Source organism: Carettochelys insculpta, chromosome 21 (genome assembly GCF_033958435.1).
Source record: "Carettochelys insculpta isolate YL-2023 chromosome 21, ASM3395843v1, whole genome shotgun sequence".
In the NCBI taxonomy this organism is placed as follows: Eukaryota; Metazoa; Chordata; order Testudines; family Carettochelyidae; genus Carettochelys; species Carettochelys insculpta.
The window spans coordinates 9,235,794-9,261,309 of record NC_134157.1 but is presented as its reverse complement, the minus strand read 5'-3'; the positions used below and the strand labels follow the sequence as shown (position 1 = coordinate 9,261,309).

The window sequence follows — 25,516 nt, the reverse complement described above, 5'->3', positions numbered from 1 at the left end:
GGGAGGTGGTGTTTTATGCAGGCATCATATTTCATGGCCAGTGAGAAAGGTGCAGGAAGTCCTAGTCTTGCTCAGGAATAGGTCTGCCCTCAGCTGCCTCACCATGTCATTGATATGGACTGGATGGGATTTTGTATCTGACAGCATGGTGAGGAAGAGAGATGCTGAGCCCTAATGGGACTGCAGTGCATCTTCATGATAGGGGAGGAGGAAAAAGTCTGGCGTGCCCATTAGAACAGAGATCCTCCTTCACCATCAGCTAAGAGCAGCCCTCGTGAGAGTGGCAGGTCAGATCCCTTTCTGACTTGCTCCCCAGTCATGTAGTGCACATGGGGTGAGACAACACTGTGATCATGTGACTGTCCATGGCGAGGTACTCCACGTCCCACCAAAATCCCTTGTGTGCATCCCTGCGCAGAGGCAGGGCCAGATGCTTGGCTGATATAAGCGATCTCAGCTACTCTCACCTCAGTGGTATTGCATTCACACACTCCGTAATCTCCCCCACTCCTCAGTGTCTACCTACTCACCCTTCAGACTTACTTGATGCTTCCAGGTCCTGCCTGAGTCTTTTGTCTCTATGGTAGAGCTTCTCCCTCGCAAGCAGCTGTGTGGACCAGGTAACACTGGGAGGTTGGCATCAGCCTCAGAGTGTGCTTCTTAACGTGCCACGTCACTGGGGAGAACAGGAGAGTGCTGCCTCTGGTCTGGCCAGCGGTGACATGAGCTGAGCAGCTTTCCTTAGAGATACTCAGGGATGTGACTGGGTTGGTGATGCATCAGTAATGCCCCGAAGATAGACGAAGGACGGGCTCAGCTGCTGCTGGGCTCCTGTTGCCCCAGAGCTCATGTGGCGGGAGATCAGGATAGGCCGGCCGGTCCTGATATGGGTGTTGCCAAGGGAAAGCACATCACTCCAGCTTGAGATTAAAGCTACTCCTCTGAGAGCAGCGTGAATGCTAGCGAATCCCATTCTCGGATCGCTGCAGTGAGCCCTCTGCTCCCGCAGAGGAGCCACCACCTTAAGCACAAGGCGCAGATCCTCCCTACCAGCACGCGAATGGTTAGCGTTTCTGAGCTGCACCTCCTTGTGATTTTCCTATTGTCAGAATCTGGGGGCTGGCCGATAACGCGACGGGGGGAGGCGGGGGAGGGACAGCACTAGCCGGCACTGACGGCAGCTCTGCTTTGTTCCTAGCGCCTGGTGCGGATGAACATGCCGATCTCGGACCAGGACTTAACGGTCCACTTCACTTCCACACTGATGGCCTTGATCCGGACAGCCCTAGAAATCAAACTGGCGACAGGTGAGGCAGGAGGTGAGAGCCACACGAACGTGAGTGTGAGTGCGGAGCCGAGCTTGCCACAAGGTTACTCGGCAGAGAGGGCCAGCCCTCTGCAGCCAAAGGAAGGGAGCATAATGAAGCAGGAAGTCCCAAGAGGAAGTGGGAGACTCTTCTAGCCAATTACCACCATGTCCTTCAAGGGAAGGTGGACTGATGGATCTTGAACAGGGAGACCACAGCAGCTGGGAAGTGTAATATCATCTCAAGTGGATGTACAAGGGCTAGCACTGCTCTAGGTAGTGTCTGGACACAGCAGTGTGGCTGCAGCAGCACTGCCCACAGCTTGCAGCACCTGCCCAAGAATCTACCAAGAGGGGAGAGTGCAACAGTACAGCCCCTGGCCTGACATGCTGTCTGTGCAGCTGCAGCTACCCTGCTAACTTTAGCATGCTAGCTGGAGCAGATGGAGCACATATGCCTGTGTAAGGTGGGAATTGCACCTCCTGGCTGCAGTGCACAAGGACCCTGGACATGTGTCATAGAATCCCAGGGCTGCAAGGGACCTCAGAGGGTCATCGAGTCCAGCCCCTAAATCATCCCAGCCAAGACTTTGTCAAGCTGGGACTTAACAGCTTCTAGGGATGGAAGTTCTGCCACCTCTCTCAGTAATGCATTCCAGTGCTTCACCCCCTTTCTGGTGAAATAGTCTTTCCTCATATCCAACCTACAGCTCCCCCTTTGTAACTTCAGACCATTACTCCTTGTTCTGCCATCTGTCACCACTGAGAACAGCATCTCCAACCTCTTTAGAGCCCCCCCTTCAGGAAGTTGAAAGCTGGTATCAAATCCCCCCTCACTCTTCTTTTCTGCAAACTAAATAACCCCAAATCCCCCAACGTCTCTTCATAGGTTATGTGCTCCAGCCCCCTAGTCATTTTCATTGCCCTCCACTGAACCCTCTCCAATGCATCCACATCCTTTCTATACTGGGGGGCCCAGAACTGGACACAGTACTCCAGATGTGGCCTCACAAGTGTCGAATAGTGGGGAGTAATTAACTTTTCTAGATCTGCTGGAAATGCTTCTCCTAATGTACCCCAACATGCCGTTAGCCTTCTTGGCTATGAGGGCACACTGTTGAATCATATCCAGGCTCTCATCCACTGTAATCCCCAGGTCTTTCTTTGCTGCACTGCGACTTAATCAGTCAGTCCCCAGCCTGTAACAATGCTTGGGATTCTTCCCTCTCAAGTGCAGGAGTCCGCATTTGCCCTCATTGAACCTCATCAGATTTCTTTTGGCCCAATCCTCCACACCTCATTTCAGAACTCTGTGCTTCTTTGTATACAGAAAACTGTTCTTTTCCCCTGGGTAAATAGCTTTGAGATGAAATGCCCCGGGCAAGCACCAAGTTCTTCGATCTTTTAAAGAAAAAAGTAGTCTTGTCTCTAGCTTTTATTTAGCCACACCAGCAAGAAAAAAACCCATTTCCTGCTAGTGATTCTATCTGCTGTTAATGGAAGCTGGGAGTCTGCAACTCTGACCTATGTTACGCGCTGAGATAAAATTTAATTATGTAAATGCTTCATCAGACAGCTACTTGGCTTCCCCCTTAAACAATATAATAAAACATATCAAATTCTGCCTTGGGTTATTAGATTGTTTAATTGCCCTTCAAAGCTATGGGTGGCCAGTGTGGAAACGGCCAGAGCTCTTGTATAATTTCAAACCTACAGGAAGGACAAAAAGTGTCCCTGTGGTTAAGCTGAAGGATGGGGAATCAGGACACATGGGTTTTGTTCTAAGCTGACTGACTGACACTGAGGATCAGTCCTATATGGCTTGCCCAAAGGTATTTAGGCACTTAGCTCCAGTTGGAATCAACGGGCGTAAAGAGCCTAATGACCTGTGTCTTAGCCTTTTTGTGATTCTTACTTAGCATCTGGTAATAGCTGGAAGACTTCAGCTCATGAACCCACTTTGAGGTTTTGGGTGGAAGCTGCTCTAGAGCAGTGATCCCCAAACTTTTTGCCTTGTATCCCCCTTAACCTGGTCTGCATCCCCTCCCCTAGTGTCAGGAGCAAGGTTGATAGCAGAGCCTTGTCCAGGGGCTGATGACAGCAGCCAGGACCCCAGGCACAGGGCTGGCAGTCAGGGCTACAGGCTCGGAGCAGGGGAACTCTGCAGTTCACAGACCTGTGATCTGGGGGGAAGAGGGTAAAATATCAAGGCGCAGTGGATCTAAGCTGACTGACAGCAGAGGAACTAACCATGTAATTTTAAAGCACATGATTAGGACTGTCTCATTTCTTAGCTGCCAGTACCATCCCTCACAATAATAACCCTGTGTGTGGAGGGGACAGATGAGTCCTGAGACTCTGTGTTATTTTCTGACATTTCACTGGTGCTCATTCAGGCCAAGTCACTTCACTGAAGATGACTGTCTGCAAGCTCTTTGCCCATATGCCAACAGGAGCCATCAAAAAGGCTGCTTCCACAGAGAGGGGTTTGGGGGGAGTACAGATATTTGGGGACATGCATTTGAGGGTCTGGATATGGCATTACCCATTATTACTGGGTTGGTTTGGATTTTTAGGTTTCTCCTGTCAAATGTAATTGAGAATAGTTGGTAGGACAACGAATCGCATAAGTAATCCAGTGAGATACAGTGTGGCAGGTGGCGGGCACCAAGCCCAGCTGGACTATCAAGCACTTACAAGTGATAATAGTCTCCTCCCTTTGCTTTTGTCTTAGCAAATCTATCTCTGTCATGGAGAGAAACTGCTTAGCCTCGTAGCGTGTAATTTATCCATTTCGGAACCAGTCTGTTATCTCCGAAATGCTTTCATCATTCTCAGCCTCATGCCAAGAACCCAACATTCTAGCTGTGTTTGGCTCTTTAACAGCTTGTTTGGTTTTATAGCAGCTCTTTGATGATGATGTTATATGTCGGCATTTTAATTTTGTGTGAGTGCTGCCTCCCAAATACCATGGGTGTTGGGAAAGGGGCTGTGTGAAGGAGTGTTTATACAACAGCTTAAGTCCACGATTATGTCAGGGTTTTCTGCTGTGACTTTGTTGTTTTCCTCAGAAGCAGCTAATAATGTGACAAGTCCAAAAGAGAAAGGCATAGCTCAGATTACAGGGTAGCAGTGGCAGTATATCCCACAGGTGGGGACATAGGATTTAACTGGTCCCTAAATACTGGTCATTCTGTCCATGCCAGAGATCACACACCATAACTAATAGTGAAGCAGATCCTGACTTAGTATACTGGGAAGGTGGCACAGGGAATGAGATGGGAAAAGTCAGGAGCTGTTCATGTGGTAGCTTGAGGTGCAGTGAGGGAAGTATGTGTGCAATGTGTAGTCATTTGCTGTCATTTTCCTTTGCCTTTTTTGTCCCCTGCCCAGCTGGTGGAAAGCAGCACCAGTGTGATGCTGAGCTGAGGAAAGAGATCTCTCTGGTTTGGCCCAATCTGTCCCAGAAGACATTGGACCTGTTGGTGCCTCCCCATAAACGTAAGTGATATGTAAGGAACCTGTTCCCCTTAGAAGCAATGGAGAGACATGAACCTGAGACCCCTTTCCAGGCAGCCACAGAAATCCAGATTTTTCCCCTCTCAAGGATGGTACCCAGAGCCAAGCTAAGGTATGTACAGCTGTCTAGATGACACAATACAGAAGCCCATTTCATCCCCTGCCTAGACTTTCCAAACAGCACTGTGAGGATGCTCATGGCCTCATGTCCACATGTCTGAACAGTAAAAATCCCATGGTCACTCCCACACATGGGTCTGAAAATGTTATGCCCTAGTGCCTCTTGCCTGTGACAGTAGATTCTTTGCAGTGTGGACAAAGAGAGCATATAGTGATCAGAAAAGAGCAATGCCTTTTCCAGCATCTTCATGAGACATTTATTTGTTGTGCAGCAGTCCTGCTTCCTGTAGTTTTATCTGCTTCCAGTCTGGCTCCTGCAGGTCAGGGGAGCAATTTCTACCATCTGGCTCTGTCTGCATCCAAAACAAATCAAGAGAAGGATGTTAAAACGTCCATGTAACAGCAAAGGGGGTGAGGTTGGTACAAAAGATCTAATCTCCCCTAAGGATGGCCTGTGGGAACATTCTGAGAAAACAGAAGGTTTGAAATTCTCCTCATTGGCAAAAGCAAGGGTTCCAAATCTTCTGCCTTGACGATTAAAGAAAAAACAGCCCTGTCCAATCAGGGCAACGTTAACGTTAAGTATGGAGCCACGAAGAAGCACTGAAAAGGCAAACAAAACAAAAACACAACAAACAGTCCAGTAGTGCTTTAAAGTCTAACAAAATAATTTATTAGGTGATGAGCTTTCGTGGGACAGACCCACTTTGTCAAATCAGTGGGTGTGTCCCACGAAAGCTCATCACCTAATAAATTATTTTGTTAGACTTTAAAGCACTACTGGACTGCTTTTTTGTTTTGATAGTATATAGACTAGCACGGCTTTCTCTCTGTTACTATTCAACGTGGGCTGTGTCTACACTAGCCCCAAACTTCGAAATGGCCATGCAAATGGCCATTTCAAAGTTCACTAATGAAGCACTGAAATACATATTCAGCGCCTCATTAGCATGTGGGCGACCGCGGCACTTCAAAATTGATGCAACTCGTCCAGACGGGGCTCCTTTTCGAAAGGACCCCGCCTACTTCGAAGTCCCCTTATTCCCATCTGCTCATAGGAATAAGGGGACTTCGAAGTAGGTGGGGTCCTTTCGAAAAGGAGCCCCGTCTGGACGAGCCGCGTCAATTTCGAAGTGCCACGGCCACCCGCATGCTAATGAGGCACTGAATATGTATTTCAGCGCTTCATTAGTAAACTTTGAAATGGCCATTTGCATGGCCATTTCGAAGTTTGGGGGTAGTGTAGACACGGCCATGAAAAGGCAAAGGTTGCCTTACTGCCTTCTCCTTCCCATCTCTTCCCCTCTACCCAGCAGCTGGTATCATATCCTGGAACTTTATGGCCACTTGCTATAAGACAAGTGTTAAGCTGCGTGACAGAGAGAGGTCAGTGGCGTGACTGCAGAATGAGAAAGCCATCTGGAAAAATAAAATACAAAAAGTTATATTAGCCCATTATTCCCCTGTTGATGGTAACAGAAAGAAAAATAAGGCCTTTCTGATTATAAAAATGCTGGCTGCAGATCTGGTATTAATTGAAATATGTTCTTCTTCCATTCTTCTAACACCACATGGGTTAACTTGCCTGGGGCACCCTTCCAATAACATGTCCCTAAATATTTTACATAGAGAGTGAAGATAAAGGAGTGCGTAGCTTTAAAGCCCTGGGTGATGTCACCCTCAGAAAGATGGGCAGGGATAGAAGGAAGGAAGCAGAAAGATGTGAAGCTGAAGACATTTGTTCTAACCATTTTTTTACTCTCTTCTCTCTCTCTCCTCCTCCTTTTCCACTCCTAATGTGATGTCATATATTTTTCACTTGCTTTTCTTGCTCATTGGCCATTTCCCCAATTTAAAAATTCCTGACCCTCATTCCTTCTCTCCCTCCTCTTCTCACCCCCCTGCACCTTGATGTTCCCCATCTGACCCCCGGCTGCATTTCACCTCGCATTTCCTCATCCAGCTGATGAAATGACTGTGGGAAAGGTCTATGCAGCACTCATGATATTCGACTTCTACAAACAGAATAAAAACAGCAGGGAACAAGTGCACCAGCCATCTGGAGGTCTTTGCCAGGTACCTAGCAACCACACACTGTTCTCTTTTCTCTTTCCCATCAAGGAGAACTGCATGCTCTTCCATACCAACAAGTCTTATAGAGTCTAGCGGTTCCAGTTCATCCAGCACCTGACACTTCTCTAAGCTGGTTTGAATTGTCAAAGAATCTTAGAAATGGAAAATCGCATGACAATACACTTTCTCATTTAGATTCTAACATCTACTACTTTCAGTAGGGCTGGAAATATGGAGATGTTCTTGGAAATTTTACCCAAAGTGACCTGGGAGCCTTTTTCTTGTTATAAATCAATGAGATTGAGGCTCTTTACATGACCGAGTAATATTTTAAAAAGCACCCAAATACACTTAGGCCCTTGGGAGCTTAAGACCCACTGCAAGTCGGTGAGATAAAGAATCCCAAGTTCTGTCACTTTTGAAAAATGGAACTCAGGCACTATTGGAAATATCTTCATCCCTGGTGTCTGTACATTAACCCACTGTGGCCAGACTGAGAGGCATGAGGAGCATGTGCCTGGTAAATGTTGAGAGATTGGTGGCTAGTTCACAGGTTCTTCCCCCAGATGGCTATATGTAGGGTTGTGGTTGAGTGTGGGATCGATGGGACACACAAAGATAGAGACATGATGCTGTTTTAGGTGATGCAGACTGGAGACTCTGCACAAAGGAAAGAAAGCACAATAAATATAGCAAAACAGTCTCCCAGATTATGAGACTTGCCATGATTGACATACTCCCAACATCATGAAGACTAATTACAGTAAAGATAGGAAAAAAGGTGCTGATTGCTATGGCACTTAGCACAAGAGGAAAGTGCTGGTCCAGGCTTCCTACCCCATTACCCTTGTTTCAGTTCACGGAAGCCAGCTAGGAATGGTTTTGACAATCTTTTAAGCACCTTTTTCCATTCCACTCCAATACATCTGGGATCATACCTACTTAAGTCTCAGGCCCCTACTCATATTTGATATTCTGAGAGACCAGTTTTAGGGTTTTGGTTGTCCATGGCCATGTCTACACTAGCTCCAAACTTCGAAATGGCCACGCAAATGGCCATTTCGAAGTTTACTAATGAAGCGCTGAAATGCATATTCAGCGCTTCATTAGCATGCGGGCGGCCGCGGCACTTCGAAATTGACGCGGCTCGCCGCCGCGCAGCTCATCCCGACAGGGCTCCTTTTCGAAAGGACCCCGCCTAGTTCGAAGCCCCCTTATTCCCATGAGCAGATGGGAATAAGGGGACTTTGAAGTAGGTGGGGTCCTTTCAAAAAGGAGCCCCGTTGGGACGAGCCGTGCGGCGGTGAGCCGCGTCAATTTCGAAGTGCTGCGGCCGCCCGCATGCTAATGAAGCGCTGAATATGTATTTCAGCGCTTCATTAGTAAACTTCGAAATGGCTATTTGCGTGGCCATTTCGAAGTTTGGGGCTAGTGTAGACGTAGCCCATATGTGATATTGCAGTTGATCATAATTACATTTCCAACATTCAGTGAGGATCCCTCTCCCAGTAGTTTTGGCACATCAGTGCAGTTAACTCGTATTGCAGAGAAGCCCCTAAGATGTCTTCATAGCTTCATTTGTGGTTTACCTGTTTATCCCTGGATGCATTGGTAGCCTGTCACAAGAAACATACTACTGTGTTTAACCTTATGTCAAGAACATATTTCATAATCCTTTGGTCAAATACATAATATATATGCAAACTTATGCTGTCAGCCTCTGCTAGGCTTGACTTTGAGTCTTTAATGCGTAAGGCTGAAGACCTAAAGACAAACCTATTTTTAATACATGTATTTTGGTTTTTCTATTTGTACCATCAATAACTCCCAATATTTATGGCTATAAGCATACTTTACAGGTGAGTTATAGTTTAGCCAAAATTGTACCCCTTCAAGATCAGGTCAGGTGTCAACAGTCAGTGATGAGAATTACAAACAATGCATGATAACTTTGTACAAACAGCAAGAAAGGTTTGGCTTGAGTATGGGGCCAAGATCTGGGCTGATTTTTATTGTACCCCAACTAGTTCAGCTTCCCTGTTTATAATTACCATGGGCCTTATACTTGCAGCAGGCATTGTTCCACAGCTCACAAGCACAGAATGTTGCTATGATGATTATTGGGCTAAATCCTGAGGTTGTAACTCAGAACTTAAATCCAGGTCCCACTCACTTCAAATGGCTGAATAGGAACTGCAGGTATGATCCCAGGCTGCATCCGTTTTCACATCTTAAGGCCTGTTGGTCCTGTACTCCTAGGATGAAATCTTGGCCTGTACTCAAGTCAGTGGCACAGCTCCACTGATTGTAATGGGGACAGAATTTCACCCATAACAATATAATATGGTCAAGGAGTCACTTAGCCAAGCCAGGACAATGAGTAAATTTCATTGGAATAATGAAGCCTTAGATCAGAACCAGTAGGTTTCAAGGTGACGCCGCAGTAGCTGGGCACACACACTCTTTACAGCATATATCTGTCAATAGACAGCTCTTAGAGAGGGCTGTGTGAGGGCTTTCCGGCACGTGGCCTGATATCACAGACTGAGATCTGTGCTACCACCTGGCCTTTCAAGCCATGGGACCTTCTAAGGTGGGCTTGAGAACATATTCTGTGTGATCTGTAAAAGTGACGTGTCGCCATTCCTCCCTCTAAGCAGCTCAGCTGCTGTGTGACGGCAATGAACCGGAAAGACTGAAAGAAACCATTTTTTTAAATGAACCTGGCACTGCAGCAAAATGTCAGTCTGACACCCCTGCAGGCTGCCATTCTTCTGCTTGCCCACAGAATGCACACAGCAAGGACAGCAACCGTGTACTCCTCCTTTATACTTTCGCTGAAACGTACCTCATCCCTGATACTTGGGAACCAAAATGAGGGGCTAAAGGGGAGTCCAGTCCTCATGACCTTCTCAGTGTGCAGTCTGTACACACAGAATGCTGGTGAAGGGAGCAGTTAGTGCTGGTTGTGATCCTGGAAGAAGGCTTTGGTCATGCGATCAACATTAAAGACCTTGACTAGGAAAGTCTACGCTACTCAGCTGGAGCTTTCTCATTGATGCCTTCTCTTTATACATTGCAGACCGGACCAGTGTCATTGTTCCACCCCTTGAAAGCAACCTTGGAGCAAACCCAGCCTCTGGTGTTCAGCAATGCCAAAGCTGCCTTCCTCCGCCACAAGAGTTCTGCCTCGCTCAACAATGGGAGCACATTGTGAGTCTTCCTGGGGCTTTCCACAATGACCTTCCCAGCAGCAGCCCCCACCAGTGATATATCCATAGTTCTCTGATTTCTCAGGAGTTGAGCCAGTCCCTTTCTGCAGTCTGCACTTGAGAACTTCCCCCCATTGCTAGTTCAAGTTGTGTTTTCAGGCTCCAAGAGCTTGAACCATTGCAAAAACTGCCCAGTGAACACTGACTGATTCTAAAGAGTCTTGGCCAAAGAATGCCCCCAGATATGACAGGAGGTCAGGTGGCATTTTTCCATGTAGGGTTCAGAGAAGGACAGACTCTGGCCATTCTTTCCTGCACCCAGACAATACAATTTCTGCACCCTATTTGCCACAATTGTCCTCCAGGGTCCTCCCTGTTTCCTGCTCTCCTTGCATGTTAGATTTGTCCAGGTCACTGAGACTACAGACATTCAACAACAGACCTCAGAGATAGAAATACACTAGGAACTAGTAAATAGAGTGGGACACTTGAACCTCTTTAATGTGGCAACCCTGGGAAACAGGGTTTGACAGATTAAAGATTTTGCCAGACCAGGGAGGATGTGAGGGGCTGGAGGTGGGATACTTACCCACTCTGCAGGGCACGTGTGGCTCTGCATCCCACGTGGCAGGGAAAAGCCTCTGGTGGATCATGCCGCTGCACTGCTATTCCCCTAGTTTTGGCGGGAGAGGGACCGGCAGTGTGCAGATCTGTTTCCTCCTGAGCCTGCCAGGGTCCATACCACAAGTGCTCCTGAATTAGGGATACCCAAAGGATAGAGGTTACAGTGTAATAAACATATAACTGTAAAAACCTAGGAATAAATTTATCCCTGGTACAGCTTTGCTGATTTCATTTCAGTTAAACCATGGAAAATATTGGCCAATAACATTTAAGATTCTTAACCTAGCTGGCCATGTTAATGTAATATCTTTGTGTTTATCAGTGGCAGTCTAGTACTCTTCCATTCTTTAGTGAAAAGGGTCCCTGTTTAGCAACATCTGATCTCCAAGAAAAGTTTGGTCTTCTGTGTCAGTTCCAGAAGTAATTTCCTACAACACTGAAAACAGATTGCTGGTTTCCCTTTTAAGTATGTAAGAACAGTAAGAACGGACGTAATGGGTCAGACCAAAGGTCCATTTTGCCCAGTATTTTGTCTTCCAACTGAGGCCAATGCTGGATGCCCCAGAGGAAGTGGACAGAATGGGTAATCATCAAAGTTTCCCCATACAACTTGAGAACTGACCCCCCAGGCTGCTCCAGAGCAGTTTAAGTAAATCTGAATGCAACGCTTAACACAGCTTTTTGCCTTTTCTCTTCCCCTTTCCCCAGGCCAGCCCCAGAGACTGGGATCAAGGAGTCTGTTTCGTGGGGGACTCAGCGCACACAGGATGTGTTTTACGAAAGTAGGACACCAGCTTTTGAGCGAGGCCACTCAGAAGAAATTCCAATAGAGCAGACAAGCAAACAGGTGAAGATAAAGTGGAATGTCATAGGTCTCCCTCAATGTCAAGCTCACTATTCCTGTTGACTGCCTGAAGTTTCCCATTTATGTTTTGGGACAACTATTGCTCTTTCACACCAGTAAGCTTGCTTGGGTGTGACTGAGAACTGAATCTGACCCATTCATGTCTTTGTAACACTTGCATTGGCAAAGGCTCCTCTTGGGTGTGTGGCAGATTCAGGCTTACCTCAAATAGGAGAGTGGGAGAGGGAGACTCATCTCGTGGCTAGATGGCCAGATTGGCAGATACGAGACTTGGGTCTAATTCACAGCTCAGCCACAAGCTTTTTTGTGTCACTGGCCTGATCTATACCTTACCACACAGACCTGTGAGGCTAAAGTCCATTCATGATTGTGAAGTGCTCAGGTGCTACACTGAGGAGAGCTAAGCAGGTCCCCAGGTTGAGCTGTGCTACTGGAGAACAGGGAAAGTCTTTCAGAAGCAGTATTGGCATTGGCTGCGGTGGCTTGGCCTTAGCGTATCAAATCATGTGTCTTGCCTCATGGGCCTTCCATTTCCAGTGCTGCTCATCTGACAACAAATCTGGAGAAAATTTCCAGACCTGGCTCACAGTGGCTGTCGGAGCTGCTTGGAATTAGTGCCCAGGTGACAGGCAGGGGAAGAAAAGAGAATTTGGAATTATTTTGGTATAATTGACACATGATCAGGAGCGAACATGGCTGGACCATAGGATGGGTTAAAGGAGGAGAGTGGGGCTGTAAGTGATCCTTCTCAGGTCCTTTTCACAGCAATTTCAGAACTGGGAAAACTGGAGCAAGGGAAATTAGCCAAGAGGAGGACATCAGAACCCAAAACACAAAAAGAAAGATTTAAGGGCTGGTGAAATGGGCAGCTGGAGTCTTTTAAATGTATGTCACCTGTTCAAGTTTAGCCCAGGGCAACAGTCACTGCAAAGGTTTAGTATATGGTGAATCTTCAGGGGCGTCTATGAAAGATAGTTGGAGTCAGTATTGTGGTTCCCAGTGTATTGATGGGTTATGTTATAAAAACTACCACCGTACTTGGTACTAATTGGCTCTTTTATTGGCTGAAACATGGAGACTGATCTACGTGGAAAAGTGGTCCATGTGGAGGCTTGCTGGCAGGGCAGTGTGGGGAAGCACAAGCCAGCACTCCCCAGGCTGAGTTAGCTTTGTAGAAAAATAGTGAACTTCAGTAGCCAGGACTCTCAGGCAGGCCTCTGTGACTAGCAGTAAAACACTCACAGAGGAAACTGAAATCCTACTATTTGACGTAGTCCTGGAGCAAGCCTGGTACAGTGATTGCTCACGTTTATGTTCCTGCTTCTGAAAATATTTCTCAATCCCACCAGGTTGTAGAAATGAGAGAAATCAGCCCCACCATGGCCAACGGAGAGCACCAGCCTGGCTTGGAGAGCCAGGGGCGGGCGGCTTCCATGCCGCGTCTGGCCGCTGAAACTCAGGTGAGGGAGGGAGGCTTTACTGGCAATGGAAAACTGACAGTAAGTCAAGCATTCAGCATGTTTTCTCTTCTTGTGTGCGTCTTGCTGTCTTACTAAAGCTCTGGGGGTGGTTTGTTTCTTTAAGAGGCACTGATGAAGCTGGAGGCTTAGAAATTTGACTAGCCCTTGTGCCTTTGATCACTGGGATCCTGTGTGTAGTGCTGTTCCCCAGCTGTCCCCATCCCCATATAAAGCTAGCAAAAAAAGAAATCCTACTCCCTGGACAAAGTACCTCATTTAATCTGGTTTCTGCCTATCTGAAGATAGGCGTTCTGACAGACAGGGAGTCACTCTGATGTGCAGAGGTACATTCCATAACCGTGCATGTATCAGGAGTCAGCAGCCCCTGGCCTGGGTGCTAGAAGTGGCACACGAGCTGATTTTCAACAGCACAGGAAGTGGGAGCTCAGCCCTGGCCCTCTTCCCCAGTGCAGCTGGGGGCTTGCTCAAAGCCGGGCTGCCTGTGGATTAACAAAACAGCAGCTAATGCTACCAACCACAACTGAAACAGTAAAGCTCTGCGTCTTTATTTATTTATTTATTAATGGAGCTGTTGGAAGTAGGGCTATTAGCAACTTTGAAAAAGTATCACCGGCACTTGGACCACACAGAGGTCAAAAGGTCAAACTTCAGCACTCCATGCCAGAAAGGCTGCTGACCCCTGATATACACGTAGAAGTCGCTGCCCTGAATTCATGGCAAGATATATCTATAGTCCTGGAAATAAAATAAGTTTTGTGTTTCTCTTTTCTGAGCTTGATATTATATGGAATGTTCTGTAGGCTCTGCCTCTTCAGAGAGCTGCTTTTGGATACTAAGGATTTCCTCTCCCTCTCTCCACTGTCACCCTCCCTCTAGGTTTAGCATGTAGAGCACTGTTTGGTGGATTGGTAACATGATACTTGGGACTTTACTTCCCTTGCTTATCTGATGAAGCCTTGCAAGGAAGCCTCAGCATGCGAGATGCCTTCAGAATAACTTTGTGACTACCCCTGTGCACTTCATGGTGCACATGCCAGCACGGTTTTCTCAGATCAATTCTGGGCATTTCACGTGTGCATTGCTAGCATGTCCTCCAGATGCTCTCCAGACACCGCACTGTCTGTTATGTGTTAGAACAGCTCCCTTGGGCCATGCATCATTGTGTCTCTTTAGCTCAAATTGCCTGATCCATATACTGATGAGTGAGTAATATATGACTGGTGTTTCACAAGTGAGACAGAATATGCAAGGTCTGCTATGAAGTCTAGAACTGAAGGGCTCCCATGCACCCAGAAGCTCCTCCAACAGATATGTTCCTCCTTTCTGTCTGTGTGCTTGCCAGTTTGGATCATGACATGAATTGCACTCACCCCTACTGTCTGGTTCACTGTGTTACCTTACAAAAAGGGAGCTCTTTCTCCAAGAACTGCAGAAAATCCTTGGATAAGACAACATCTGCCAGAATTCTTTGAGTTCTCCAGAACTCTATTTGTTAATGTTTAAAACCAACTCCTTCAAGTCCTGAAAGCTGAGCTGCCCTGATGGGATGGATTTGTGCCAAGTTCTACCCAACCTAGAGCCATTCCTAATGGGAATGGTTAGAATACAAACCCTAAAACTACTCTTCCTTGGCCGTTTAGTGTTGGACATTGATCCTTTGCTTCAATGCAACATAAACAGCAACTTTATATACACATTGCTCTTTTCAGTCTGTAGAATCCCAAAGGAAGGTCCATGCAAACATTGGTTGCTAGTAAAATCTTTGCCAAAGCTTGCAAAGGCGCAGCTATGGATTTTTAATGAGGACCATTACACATGCATAGGAATCCCTCACTCACCACTGAAAAGCATGTGTGCCTTAGTAGCCATCTCATAGAAGCATGTCTTCCTGGCAAATGTCAGGGTTAGCACAGAAGCTGCAGGAGTTTTTCATGACCACAGGACACTAAAACGAAGGCTTGCCCCTCCAGCCTCACAGCCTTCCCAGCATGGCGCGGCTCCAGTTTAATACACAGAGGCACAGGGGAAGGGTCACCTGTAGCACTTGGGCTGTCCTTCAAAAACTGCATACCTAGCAGTGACCAATGACACCTTTGCTTAACTAATGAGATCTGGCAAAATCACAGTCCAATGTTGAAATACCTCCGACCCAGTGATACCCTCCAGCAGAATCTTCCAGGCTGCTCTTTGTCCCTGTCACTCTCCCTCAGGAGACTTCTTCAGCTTCTTCTGTAGGCTCTTGTACAACAAAACAAATCACTGCCTCCATGTCCCTGACCAAGAGTTACAAGAGAAGCCTCTGAATAAATCAGGTCCTGGGAGGGAGGCTATTAATGAAGCCAGGGAGAAGCATGTTGCACGTCGCCCAGAGCAAAGTGCATAGCCACCCTGCATTAATGCTGTGTAACTTATTTATGAATCAGGCCTACAGTGTCTGAACAGATTTAACCTCATTTAATGATATAATGTTTTAGTGGTTGTAGCTTCAGTGAAATAACTGATGTCCTTTCTGTGTGTGTTTCCCCTTCTGTGCCCTCCACCTAACCCTTTATGTTCTATGTCCGGCTCGTCCCCAAACTTGAATTTCTTTGCAATTTGTATTAATAATTTTTGCTTTTCTTTTTTTCATTCATCCCCTTTTCTGTTTGCCTGTCATGTCTGTGCTTTTCCGTTTCCCTGTTTTTATCGTTTCATGCTGTCAACCTCGCTTTCTCCCTCCCCCTTCGCTTTCTCCCTATCGTCCTATCACCTCCCCTCCCTTCTCATCATCTGGTCTGCTGCACATCTGCCGTGATGTCTGACAATGGCTCTCCTGTGGGGCTACTTCAAATATTATCTCTCATCTTGTCCGAATTGCTTGCAGAGGAGCAAAACACGGTCACCGGAGAGTTACCTAGCAGTATGTAGCTTGCACAAAGTTGTATCCTATTAAATTGTTAATAAGCAATGATCTACCTCTGCTAACCCTTCCCTTCTCCTTGTTTGAATTCAGTTCTGGTGCTGTAAAGATGCAGCAGCAGTCTATCTCCTATTCAGTTCATTGCAGTTACTTTGATCCATAGTTGCATGATACATTGAATGTGTTTGTATTGCCTTGTCAACTAAAAATTTCACTGCGAAAACAGGCTCGATAATGAATGAGAAACTAATGAACCTCTCAAAGCCTATGGTTTATTCTCCTCCAGTGCATCTTGGCTTGAACTGGGGGTATACTCTCCTGCTCACCTAGGGGCAATCGTGCTAGTTTTGGCAGAGTTAGCACACTAACAATAGAAGCAGACTAGCCACCTGAGTACACACCCAGAGTCCTGGGTGGGACTGTAGCCTCTCCTGCCACCATGTTGCTATGGATGCACTGCTATGTTTAGCAAGCTAGCTCAATCGAACCTAGCATGTGTACTGGAAATTATACCTCCAGCGTCAGTATAGGCATGGGAGTGTAAATCTAATTGCTGACAATGAAAGCCTCCAGGAGGGAATATACCTGTCTGTGTGGCACAGAAGAGACACTATTACAATCTATTTGCATTAGTTTCTCCAGGTGGGTGGTTGCATCTGGAACAACTGCAGAATCAGGCCCTAGGAAGGATTATTTCATATGTATTTGGCTTCTTTTTAAAGTCTTTGCCCCTCCTGTCATGTTCCCTTTGGAGCTGTTCCTTTGGGCAGAGGAAGATTGTCAAGTTACTTAATCTAAGGTCTTGAGCGCTGTTGTTAGGGTGGAGACATTTCCTCCATTTACTTCCCAGCCACCATCTGTCATTTCCCGTATCTGAGCATGTCAGGTCTGCAGTGCTGTTACCTTTCTCCCAGGGGACCGAGCACTGGGAGGCCAGTCCATGCACAGGCAGCAACATGGAGAAGGTACAAAGCAGTGGAAACAGGAACAAATAAGGCCTGAATTATACTCTGGCCAGTTATTTGCTCTATTGGGCCGCGTCTACACGTGCACGCTACTTCGAAGTAGCGGCGCCAACTTCGAAATAGCGCCCGTCATGGCTACACGTGTTGGGCGCTATTTCAAAGTTGAAATCGATGTTAGGCAGCGAGACGTCGAAGTCGCTAACCCCATGAGGGGATGGGAATAGCGCCCTACTTCGAGGTTGAACGTCGAAGTAGGGCACGTGTAGACGATCTGCGTCCTGCAACATCGAAATAGTGGGGTCCGCCATGGCGGCCATCAGCTGAGGGGTTGAGAGACGCTCTCTCTCCAGCCCCTGCGGGGCTCTATGGTCACCGTAGCCGTGTCTACACGTGCACGCTACTTCGAAGTAGCGGCACTAACTTCAAAATAGCGCCCATCACGGCTACACGCACCGGGCGCTATTTCGAAGTTAACTTCGACGTTAGGCAGCGAGATGTCGAAGTCGCTAACCCCATGAGGGGATAGGAATAGCGCCCTACTTCGACGTTCAACGTCGAAGTAGGGACCGTGTAGTCGTTGCGCATCCCGCAACTTCGAAATAGCAGGGTCCGCCATGGCGGCCATCAGCTGAGGGGTTGAGAGATGCTCTCTCTCCAGCCCCTGCGGGGCTCTATGGTCACCGTGGGCAGCAGCCCTTAGCCCAGGGCTTCTGGCTGCTGCTGCGGCAGCTGGGGATCCATGCTGCAGGCACAGGGTCTGCAACCAGTTGTCAGCTCTGTGGATCTCGTGTTGTTTAGTGCAAGTGTGTCTGGGAGGGGCCCTTTAAGGGAGCGGCTTGCTGTTGAGTCCGCCCTGTGACTCTGTCTGCAGCTGTGCCTGGCACCCTTATTTCGATGTGTGCTACTTTGGCGTGTAGATGTTCCCTCGCAACGCCTATTTCGATGTGGTGCTGTGCAATGTCGATGTTGAACGTCGACGTTGCCAGCCCTGTAGGACGTGTAGATGTTATTCATCGAAATAGCCTATTTCGATGTTGCTACATCGAAATAAGCTATTTCGATGTTGGCTTCACGTGTAGACGTAGCCCGTGTGCAGCAGCCCTTAGCCCAGGGCTTCTGGCTGCTGCTGCTGCAGCTGGGGATCCATGCTGCATGCACAGGATCTGCAACCAGTTGTTGGCTCTGTGTATCTTGTGTTGTTTAGTGCAACTGCGTCTGGGAGAAGCCCTTTAAGGGAGCGGCTTTCTGTTGAGTCCGCCCTGTGACCCTGTCTGCAGCTGTTCCTGGCACCCTTATTTCGATGTGTGCTACTTTGGCGTTTAGACGTTCCCTCGCAGCGCCTATTTCGATGTGGTGCTGCCCAACGTCGACGTTGCCAGCCCTGGAGGATGTGTAGACGCTATTCATCGAAATAAGCTACTTCGATGTAGCATGCACGTGTAGACGTAGCCCTGGAGACTTAAGAGAGGTGTGTCTGCTGAAGACCCTCTCAAATGGACAGCTCTGAGGTAGGGGAAGCCCATTTCTGAGTTCCTGGAGAGGGAGCCAGATTGATGCTGTCCTTTATCCAGACTTTCTCTATATGGGCTACCTAGTATTCCTGTCATCTGTTCAGAGATCCTCTCCGCCTCCTTTTCCTTCTGCCTCACTTCTTACTGCTACAAACCTACGGACCAGAGCCATCTTCCTAACTGGTCAGCAAGAGAATAGCCTTCCACCCAATTCCTGCTCAAGATGCCCTTCTTCTAAGGTTGCAGCCAAAAATGTCCTCCTCCAACATGCTGTAGCATCACAACACCGTGGAGAGTCCTCTTGGGCACATCTGAATCCCTGGGGCCCAGTCTGCACCCCCCAGGGTTTATGTGTCTGTGAGATCCCTGTTCCCAGCAACTACATGCTCCCTTACATTTGAGAGAAGAAAACCCCCCAAGGAAATGAAGAAGTGGAACCACACCCCACCCCAGTTAATCTAATAATGTGCAAATATCAGGGGGCAGCAGATATTCAAACGCCAAGGTAAGCTAACAAACCAGAACATCCCCACAACAGAATAGCCAGGATGGTTAAAAAGAACAAAGTTAATGCTTTGCTAGACCTGTCATTTTAGGCACGCACAGGAGAAGGGAGCATTCTGTCATGCATGTTACCGGACGGAAAGAGAGAAATCCTGAGTCCATACCCATGAGACTTTAGATTGCAATGGGTGAAAGTCTTTTCTCTACCAAGCTCCTTTGGGGTAATCGACCCCAAGGTGGCTGGCAAGCTGCCATGTCCATGAAGCAGAGCCATAGAACAGCTGGAGACAAGCAAAAGAAAAGAAAACCAGACTCTTGTCATTTATGGACCTTTGTGAGACTATGTTGTCACCATCCAGATGACTGACCCAGTTAAGCTGAGTGAAGATGAGTGAAATTGAACTGTTGGGGTCTACAGTCGACCCCTCTATTTCTCAACCTTGCAAGGAGAACAAGAGGTCAATGGGCTCCCATCGATCTCCCTCAGTGAGGAAGGCCAGATAAGCCGATTGTAGATAAGTCAATTCCAGCTATGCAATTACCATAGCTGGAATTGCATATCTACAATCAACTTTAAGATCTAGTGTAGACCTGGCCTAAGTGATTGCTGGGCAGGAGGCAGGTCTCAAGCTGAGCTCACAGCAGTCCGTATAAAGCAAGAACAGATCATGGCAATGTAGAGAAAAACTAAAACTCAAAGAAGACAGCTGCCCCTCCTGGTGATCCAGCCCCTCCCGCATGGCAGTATTCAGTGCATGACCTACCACCACGCCTAGGCTCGAGTTCCATTAGGGTTGCAGCAGGAATTCCATGCTACTTCTTCATGCAACCAAGAAATCTGCCTGGTGTGGCCCTGCCAGCGTACAGAGCTGTCCTCTCCTCACTGGTTCCCATTCCGTCACGGTGGCACTGTGGGTGGGGAGGAGAGTAGAACAGAGTCTCCACTGTCTCTGTGGCTTGTGAGACACTTGGGTAGCATGTTCTTAATGTAGAGCTTGTAAAGGGGGAGGTCACAGAGAAGAGGTCTGGTGTTGGCCTGGACTTGAGGTGATGTTCTTGTCATTTGCTCCCAACCTGGGAATGCTGAGAACAGCGGAACTAGAAGCCATGTAGCCAGTTACAGAGTGGCACTGCAATCCCCTATAGCCTTCCTCAGCCCAGGGTGTGGGGATGGTTACAGCGTCTTGAAAAGCAGCAGCAGACTCCCTGATGGATTTTTAAGTACCCCCCCCAGCAGATGTGAGGAGGGGAGTTCCCTTTCCCACAGCAGCAATATGAATCATAGCATAAGAAGTTTCCAACGGACAGCTTGTCCACGGAGTGAAGAAGACAGTGGAGGTGCATAGGAAGGATTCTATGTTTCTTACTCAAAGGAGGAAAAATGCACCACTAAATGAAAGATCAGAGTCATAAAAGTGATGTCACCCCCATGGAAAATCAGTGGGCTTGGACCAGTCTTACTGAGCAAAGAATTTGGGCCCCTTGTTTTATTTATTTATTTATGTATTTTTGTTGCAGTTTGTTTCCCAGGAAAGCAAAATTAAGACGCAGATTTTTTTTGTCTGTTTGTTTTCATTGAACATCTACTCTTCTACCCGCTGGATGATTGAGGGGCTAAAGGAGAGCTCAAGGAAGACAAGGCTGTCATGGAGAAGCTAAATGAATTCATGCATCTGTCTTTGCTGCAGTGGATAATGGGGAGAGCTCCACACCTGAGCTATTATTTTTTGGTGACAAGTCTGAGGAACTGTCCCAGACTGAGGTTCCAGTGAGGAAAGATTTCAAGACAAAGTGATAAATTAAACAGTAATAAATCACCAGAACGTGACAATATTCAACCAAAATGTTGAAGGAACTCAGATATAACTTTGCAAAACTACTAACTGTGACATGTAACCTATTACTAAATTAGCCTATCATAAGGCTGGAGGATAGTTAACATAACATTAGTTTTTTAAAGGGCTTCGAAGGTGATCCTGGCAGTTATAGACCAGGAAAGCATAACTTCATTTTTTGCCAACTGGGTATAATTATTGTAAAGAACAGAATTATCAGACAGACTGATGAACACAATATGTTGAGAGACTTAACATGGCTTTTGTAAAGGGAAATCATACCCCACCAATCTATTAGAATTCTTTGAGGGAGTCAACAAGGATGTTTTAAGGGTGATGTAATAGTTATAGTGTGGTTGGACTTTCAGAACCTTTTGACAAGGTCCCTTGCCAAAGGCTCTTAAGAAGAGTAAGAAATCCTGTGATAAGGGGAAAGGTCCTCCCATGGATTCATAACTGTTTAAAAGATAGGAGATAGATAATGGGGAAAATGGTTTGTTTTCACTGGGAAAGAAATAGTGGGGTTGCCTATGGATCTGTACTGAGACCAGTGCTGTTTAACATGTTCATAAATGATAAAGAAAAGGTGGGGAACAGTGAAATGGAGAAGTTTGCAGGCAATAAAAAATTACTCAAAATAAGTCCAAAGCTGAATGTAAAGAGGCACAAGGGCATTTCATAAATCTGTGTGCGTAGGAGATAAAATGGCAGATAAAATTTAATGTTAAGTGTAAAATAATGCACATTGGAAAACTGAATCCAAACTATACATACAACTTTATGAGGTCTAAATTAGCTGTTACCGCTCAAGTTCTTGGAGACTTTATGGCTAGTCCTCTGAAAACAACTTCACAGTGTCCAACGGGGTCAAAAAAGCTATTCATGTTAACTATGAGAAAAGGGATAGAGAATAAAACTGAAAATGTCACAATGCCACTGTATAATCCATGGCATGCCACTCTGGGCACTCCCTCTCAGAAAAGTTACATTAGAATTGTGAAACATGCAGAGAAGTGCAACAAAAATTATTTGGGGCATGGGACAGCTTTCATAAGAGGGAAAATTCAAAAGTCTGGGACTGTTCAGCTTAGCAGAGACAACTGAGGTAATATATGGACTGGTCATCTATAAAATCATGGAGGTGTGAGGAAAATGAGTAAGGAGGTGATATTACTGTTCCACATAATACGAAAACCAAGCGTTACCCAAAGAAAATAACAGGCAGCAGGTTTAAAACAAATACGAAGAAGTATTTGTTCATGTGCCACACAGTCAAGTTACCAATGGCAGCTGTTGCCAGGAGATGTTGAGGAGGCCAAAATTATCATGTGTTGAGTTAATGGAGGATAGGTCCATTAGCGGCTGTTACTCAAAATGGCCGGGGATGCAAAGCCATGCTCTGCATATTCCTAAACCTCTGAGTGCCAGAATCTTGGACTGGACAACAGGGGATGTCTTGCTTAAAATTGCCCTGTTTTGTTCATTCCGCACCCTGAAGAATCTGGCACCAGACACTGTTGGCAAACAGAATATTGGGCTAGACTGACCATTATAGTCATTCTGACATTCTTAAGGCGATCTAGTCTCCTGTTTGAACTCATAGGCCGTGTCTACATGTGCCCCAAACTTCGAAATGGCCACGCAAATGGCCATTTCGAAGTTTACTAACGAAGCGCTGAAATGCATATTCAGCGGTTCATGAGCATGCGGGCGGCAGCGGCACTTCGAAATTGACGCGGCTTGCCGCCGCGTGTCTCGTCCCCACGGGGCTCCTTTTCGAAAGGACCCCGCCTACTTCAAAGTCCCCTTATTCCCATCAGCTCATGGGAATAAGGGGACTTTGAAGTAGGCGGGGTGCTTTCGAAAAGGAACCCCATCTGGATGAGACACGCGGCGGCAAGCCGCGTCAATTTCGAAGTGCCGCTGCCGCCCGCATGCTAATGAAGCGCTGAATATGCATATTCAGCGCTTCATTAGTAAACTTCGAAATGGCCATTTGCGTGGCCATTTCGAAGTTTGGGGCACGTGTAGACGTAGCCATACAGAGCAAGTGACTTAGCCCAGACCTGAAGAAGCACCTTTGTTTAGTCCCAGTCCTTTGTGGTAGCCACTGGACAGCATGGCTTGTCTTTTTGCCACATGTACACATCATTATTGCTAATAGTTTTACTTTTTGCCTGACATACAGTCAATGGTGACTGGTGCAGAGATTCCAGTGGAGGCACTGGCCATGAGCCCCTGCCACACCCATGCACCAATCCTCCGACCCTTGCCCCACCCATGGTCCACACGTCCCCACCCATGCTCCACCTCTGCCCCTCCCACTTCCACCCCAGCCTCACCCATCCCCCTCCCCCCCTCTGTTCCACCCATGCCCCGCCCTCTCCCTGCCCCTGCTTCATGACTGCCCACCTCTTCCTGCAGAAGCCCCAACCGCTTCTGGCGAGTGTGGGCAGTCCCCTCCCACCAGCGACATGGCCCAAGAACAGTGTGAGCTAGGAAACTTGTGCTGCTCTTGGGCTGCACTGTTTGGGGAAAGGGGCATCTCCCACCCCTCCCTGGAAGTGATGCAACGCTGACGATGAATGCAGGGTGGGATGACACTGGTGGGTGCATGTGACCTGTGTGTCCCCCGACACATTGCCCCTGTGTACAGTTGCTTCTTTGCTGTTGCCATGTGAATATTGTAGTTTCAGTGAATAAGTTTGAGAAACATTTTGAGTTGTGGCTGCCCAGAGGTCCTGCATAGTCATTCTCCATGACTTCCCTGACCCCCGTGAATGCTGATGTTAAATGACGGGCACTCCTCTGAGGACACAGTAATTGTGTTGTCACAGAGTTCCCAACAGAGCCCAGTTCAGGTATCACCAACCACATTTACTCCACAAATTTAGCACTAAATATTTCATTATGCAGCTGCTTTAGTCCTGTCCCGTTCGGTTTGACTAACCTTTTCTCTCCTTTCCCCCACGCCCTGCAAAACGCTCCCATTTTGGAAGACACCCAATTAACTGCAGTGTGGTCTCTGCCCTCTTCCACCCACTTCCCCTCCCTTCCCTGTGCTTTGCAGCCCATCCCAGACACCAGCCCCATGAAGCGCTCCATCTCCACGCTGACGCCGCAGCGCCCACATCCCATGCACCTGTACGAGTATTCCCTGGCGCGCATGCCCCCGGACCAGGCTCATCGCCACCATCACCATCGCTGCCACCGGCGGAAAGACAAGAAACAGAAGTCACTGGACAGGTCACCCAACCAGCTGGCTGACAGGGATGCCGGTAAAGGCTTTTCCATGTTGTCTTCTCTCATCCACGTAACAGAACTGCACTGCTTGCTCCTCCTAACCTGCCATTCTTCATGCCTCATAGTGATGGGACAGGGACGTAGGAAGGAGCATGGTGCCCCAGCTCGATGAGCTCCTTGGAGGCCTTTCCCCATGGATGACAGGGCCCCCAGGGCAGGCCTTTTGTGTCTGTTCCCCCCACTATGGGTAATGGAGCCCAGCAGAAGGTTGATATTATGGGTGGGTGTGGGTACCATGGGGCCCCCAGAGCTCTTGAACTTGCTCAGCCCCAAGCTGAATGTTTATAGAGTTGTTGCAGCCCCAACCAACTACTTTATTTTGGCAGCACATCCAGGTGAGGTGTCTTCCAAGGACAAGAAGCAAGAACGAGGCAGGTCTCAAGAGAGAAAGCTACACTCCTCCTCTTCCTCTGAAAAACAGCGCTTCTACTCCTGTGACCGCTATGGGAGCCGGGACCATTCTCAGCCCAAATCAGCTGATCACAGCAGACCCACCTCGCCCAATGGTGGGCTGGAGCCAGGCCCCCATAGACAGGTGAGGAGATTCAAGGCAGTAGGAGGCCTGAAATTTCCAGCAGGTGCACCCAAGTGAAAAAAGAAAAAAACATGTGGGTTAGGGATTGTCTGGGCAATAGACGATGGAACCTGGTTCAGATCCAGGCAGCTGACTGAGGGTTGTTGCCATCTGATGGCTTTTTGGAGGCCATCTGTAAAATGATGTGATGATCTCAACCCAGTTCCTACAGAACAGGAGCCCATATCTCAGAACCTCCCCTCCCAGTCAGCACCCTTGTTGGCTGTCTCAGCAGAGCGGCCAAGCACTAAGTGAGAAACAGAGACTGAACTACCTTCTCTTTTCTCAAGGAGAAACTGCCCCACCAAGTCTGAGCTCAGGCTGGCTGGCAGGGCAGATCTGGAATGTTACGTCACACTGATTTTTGTGCTGGCTCTTTCCTGGAGACAGAGGTATTGACCTAGCACTTATTGCTGCACTTTGCATGAACAGAAGCACTCATGGGCATTACAAAGAAATTGAGCTGTATTAACCACATAAATCCTGGTCACCCTAATACAAGAAATTACAGTCCAGGGAGGAGAGGGGAACACGCAGAACTAAATCCTGTGCAACTCACTGACTTCCGCAGGCACGACTGAGGGCAGATGATGGCCTCCAGTGTGGTCCCATCTTTGCAGCTGGCAAATTTCCTGGCATAGGAGCCTTTTCAGAAGTATTTTGAAGAAGCAGACCTGAAGGGCACCTTACACCAGAGCTAAATCCACCCACAAACACATCAACTC

At 47.5% G+C, this 25,516-nt stretch overlaps 1 protein-coding gene across 1 annotated transcript in view; it reads left to right on the top strand.

Annotated features, from left to right (window-relative positions):
• Positions 1 to 25,516, top strand: part of CACNA1B (calcium voltage-gated channel subunit alpha1 B) — a 502,106-nt gene that overhangs the window by 468,346 nt on the left and 8,244 nt on the right. The window contains exons 40-47 of the mRNA XM_075015705.1: positions 1,199 to 1,307; positions 4,700 to 4,807; positions 6,909 to 7,021; positions 10,101 to 10,231; positions 11,563 to 11,701; positions 13,069 to 13,179; positions 23,985 to 24,192; positions 24,517 to 24,752. Of these exons, the coding sequence (XP_074871806.1) occupies positions 1,199 to 1,307; positions 4,700 to 4,807; positions 6,909 to 7,021; positions 10,101 to 10,231; positions 11,563 to 11,701; positions 13,069 to 13,179; positions 23,985 to 24,192; positions 24,517 to 24,752 (1,155 nt within the window). The remainder of the gene's footprint in view (positions 1 to 1,198; positions 1,308 to 4,699; positions 4,808 to 6,908; positions 7,022 to 10,100; positions 10,232 to 11,562; positions 11,702 to 13,068; positions 13,180 to 23,984; positions 24,193 to 24,516; positions 24,753 to 25,516) is intronic.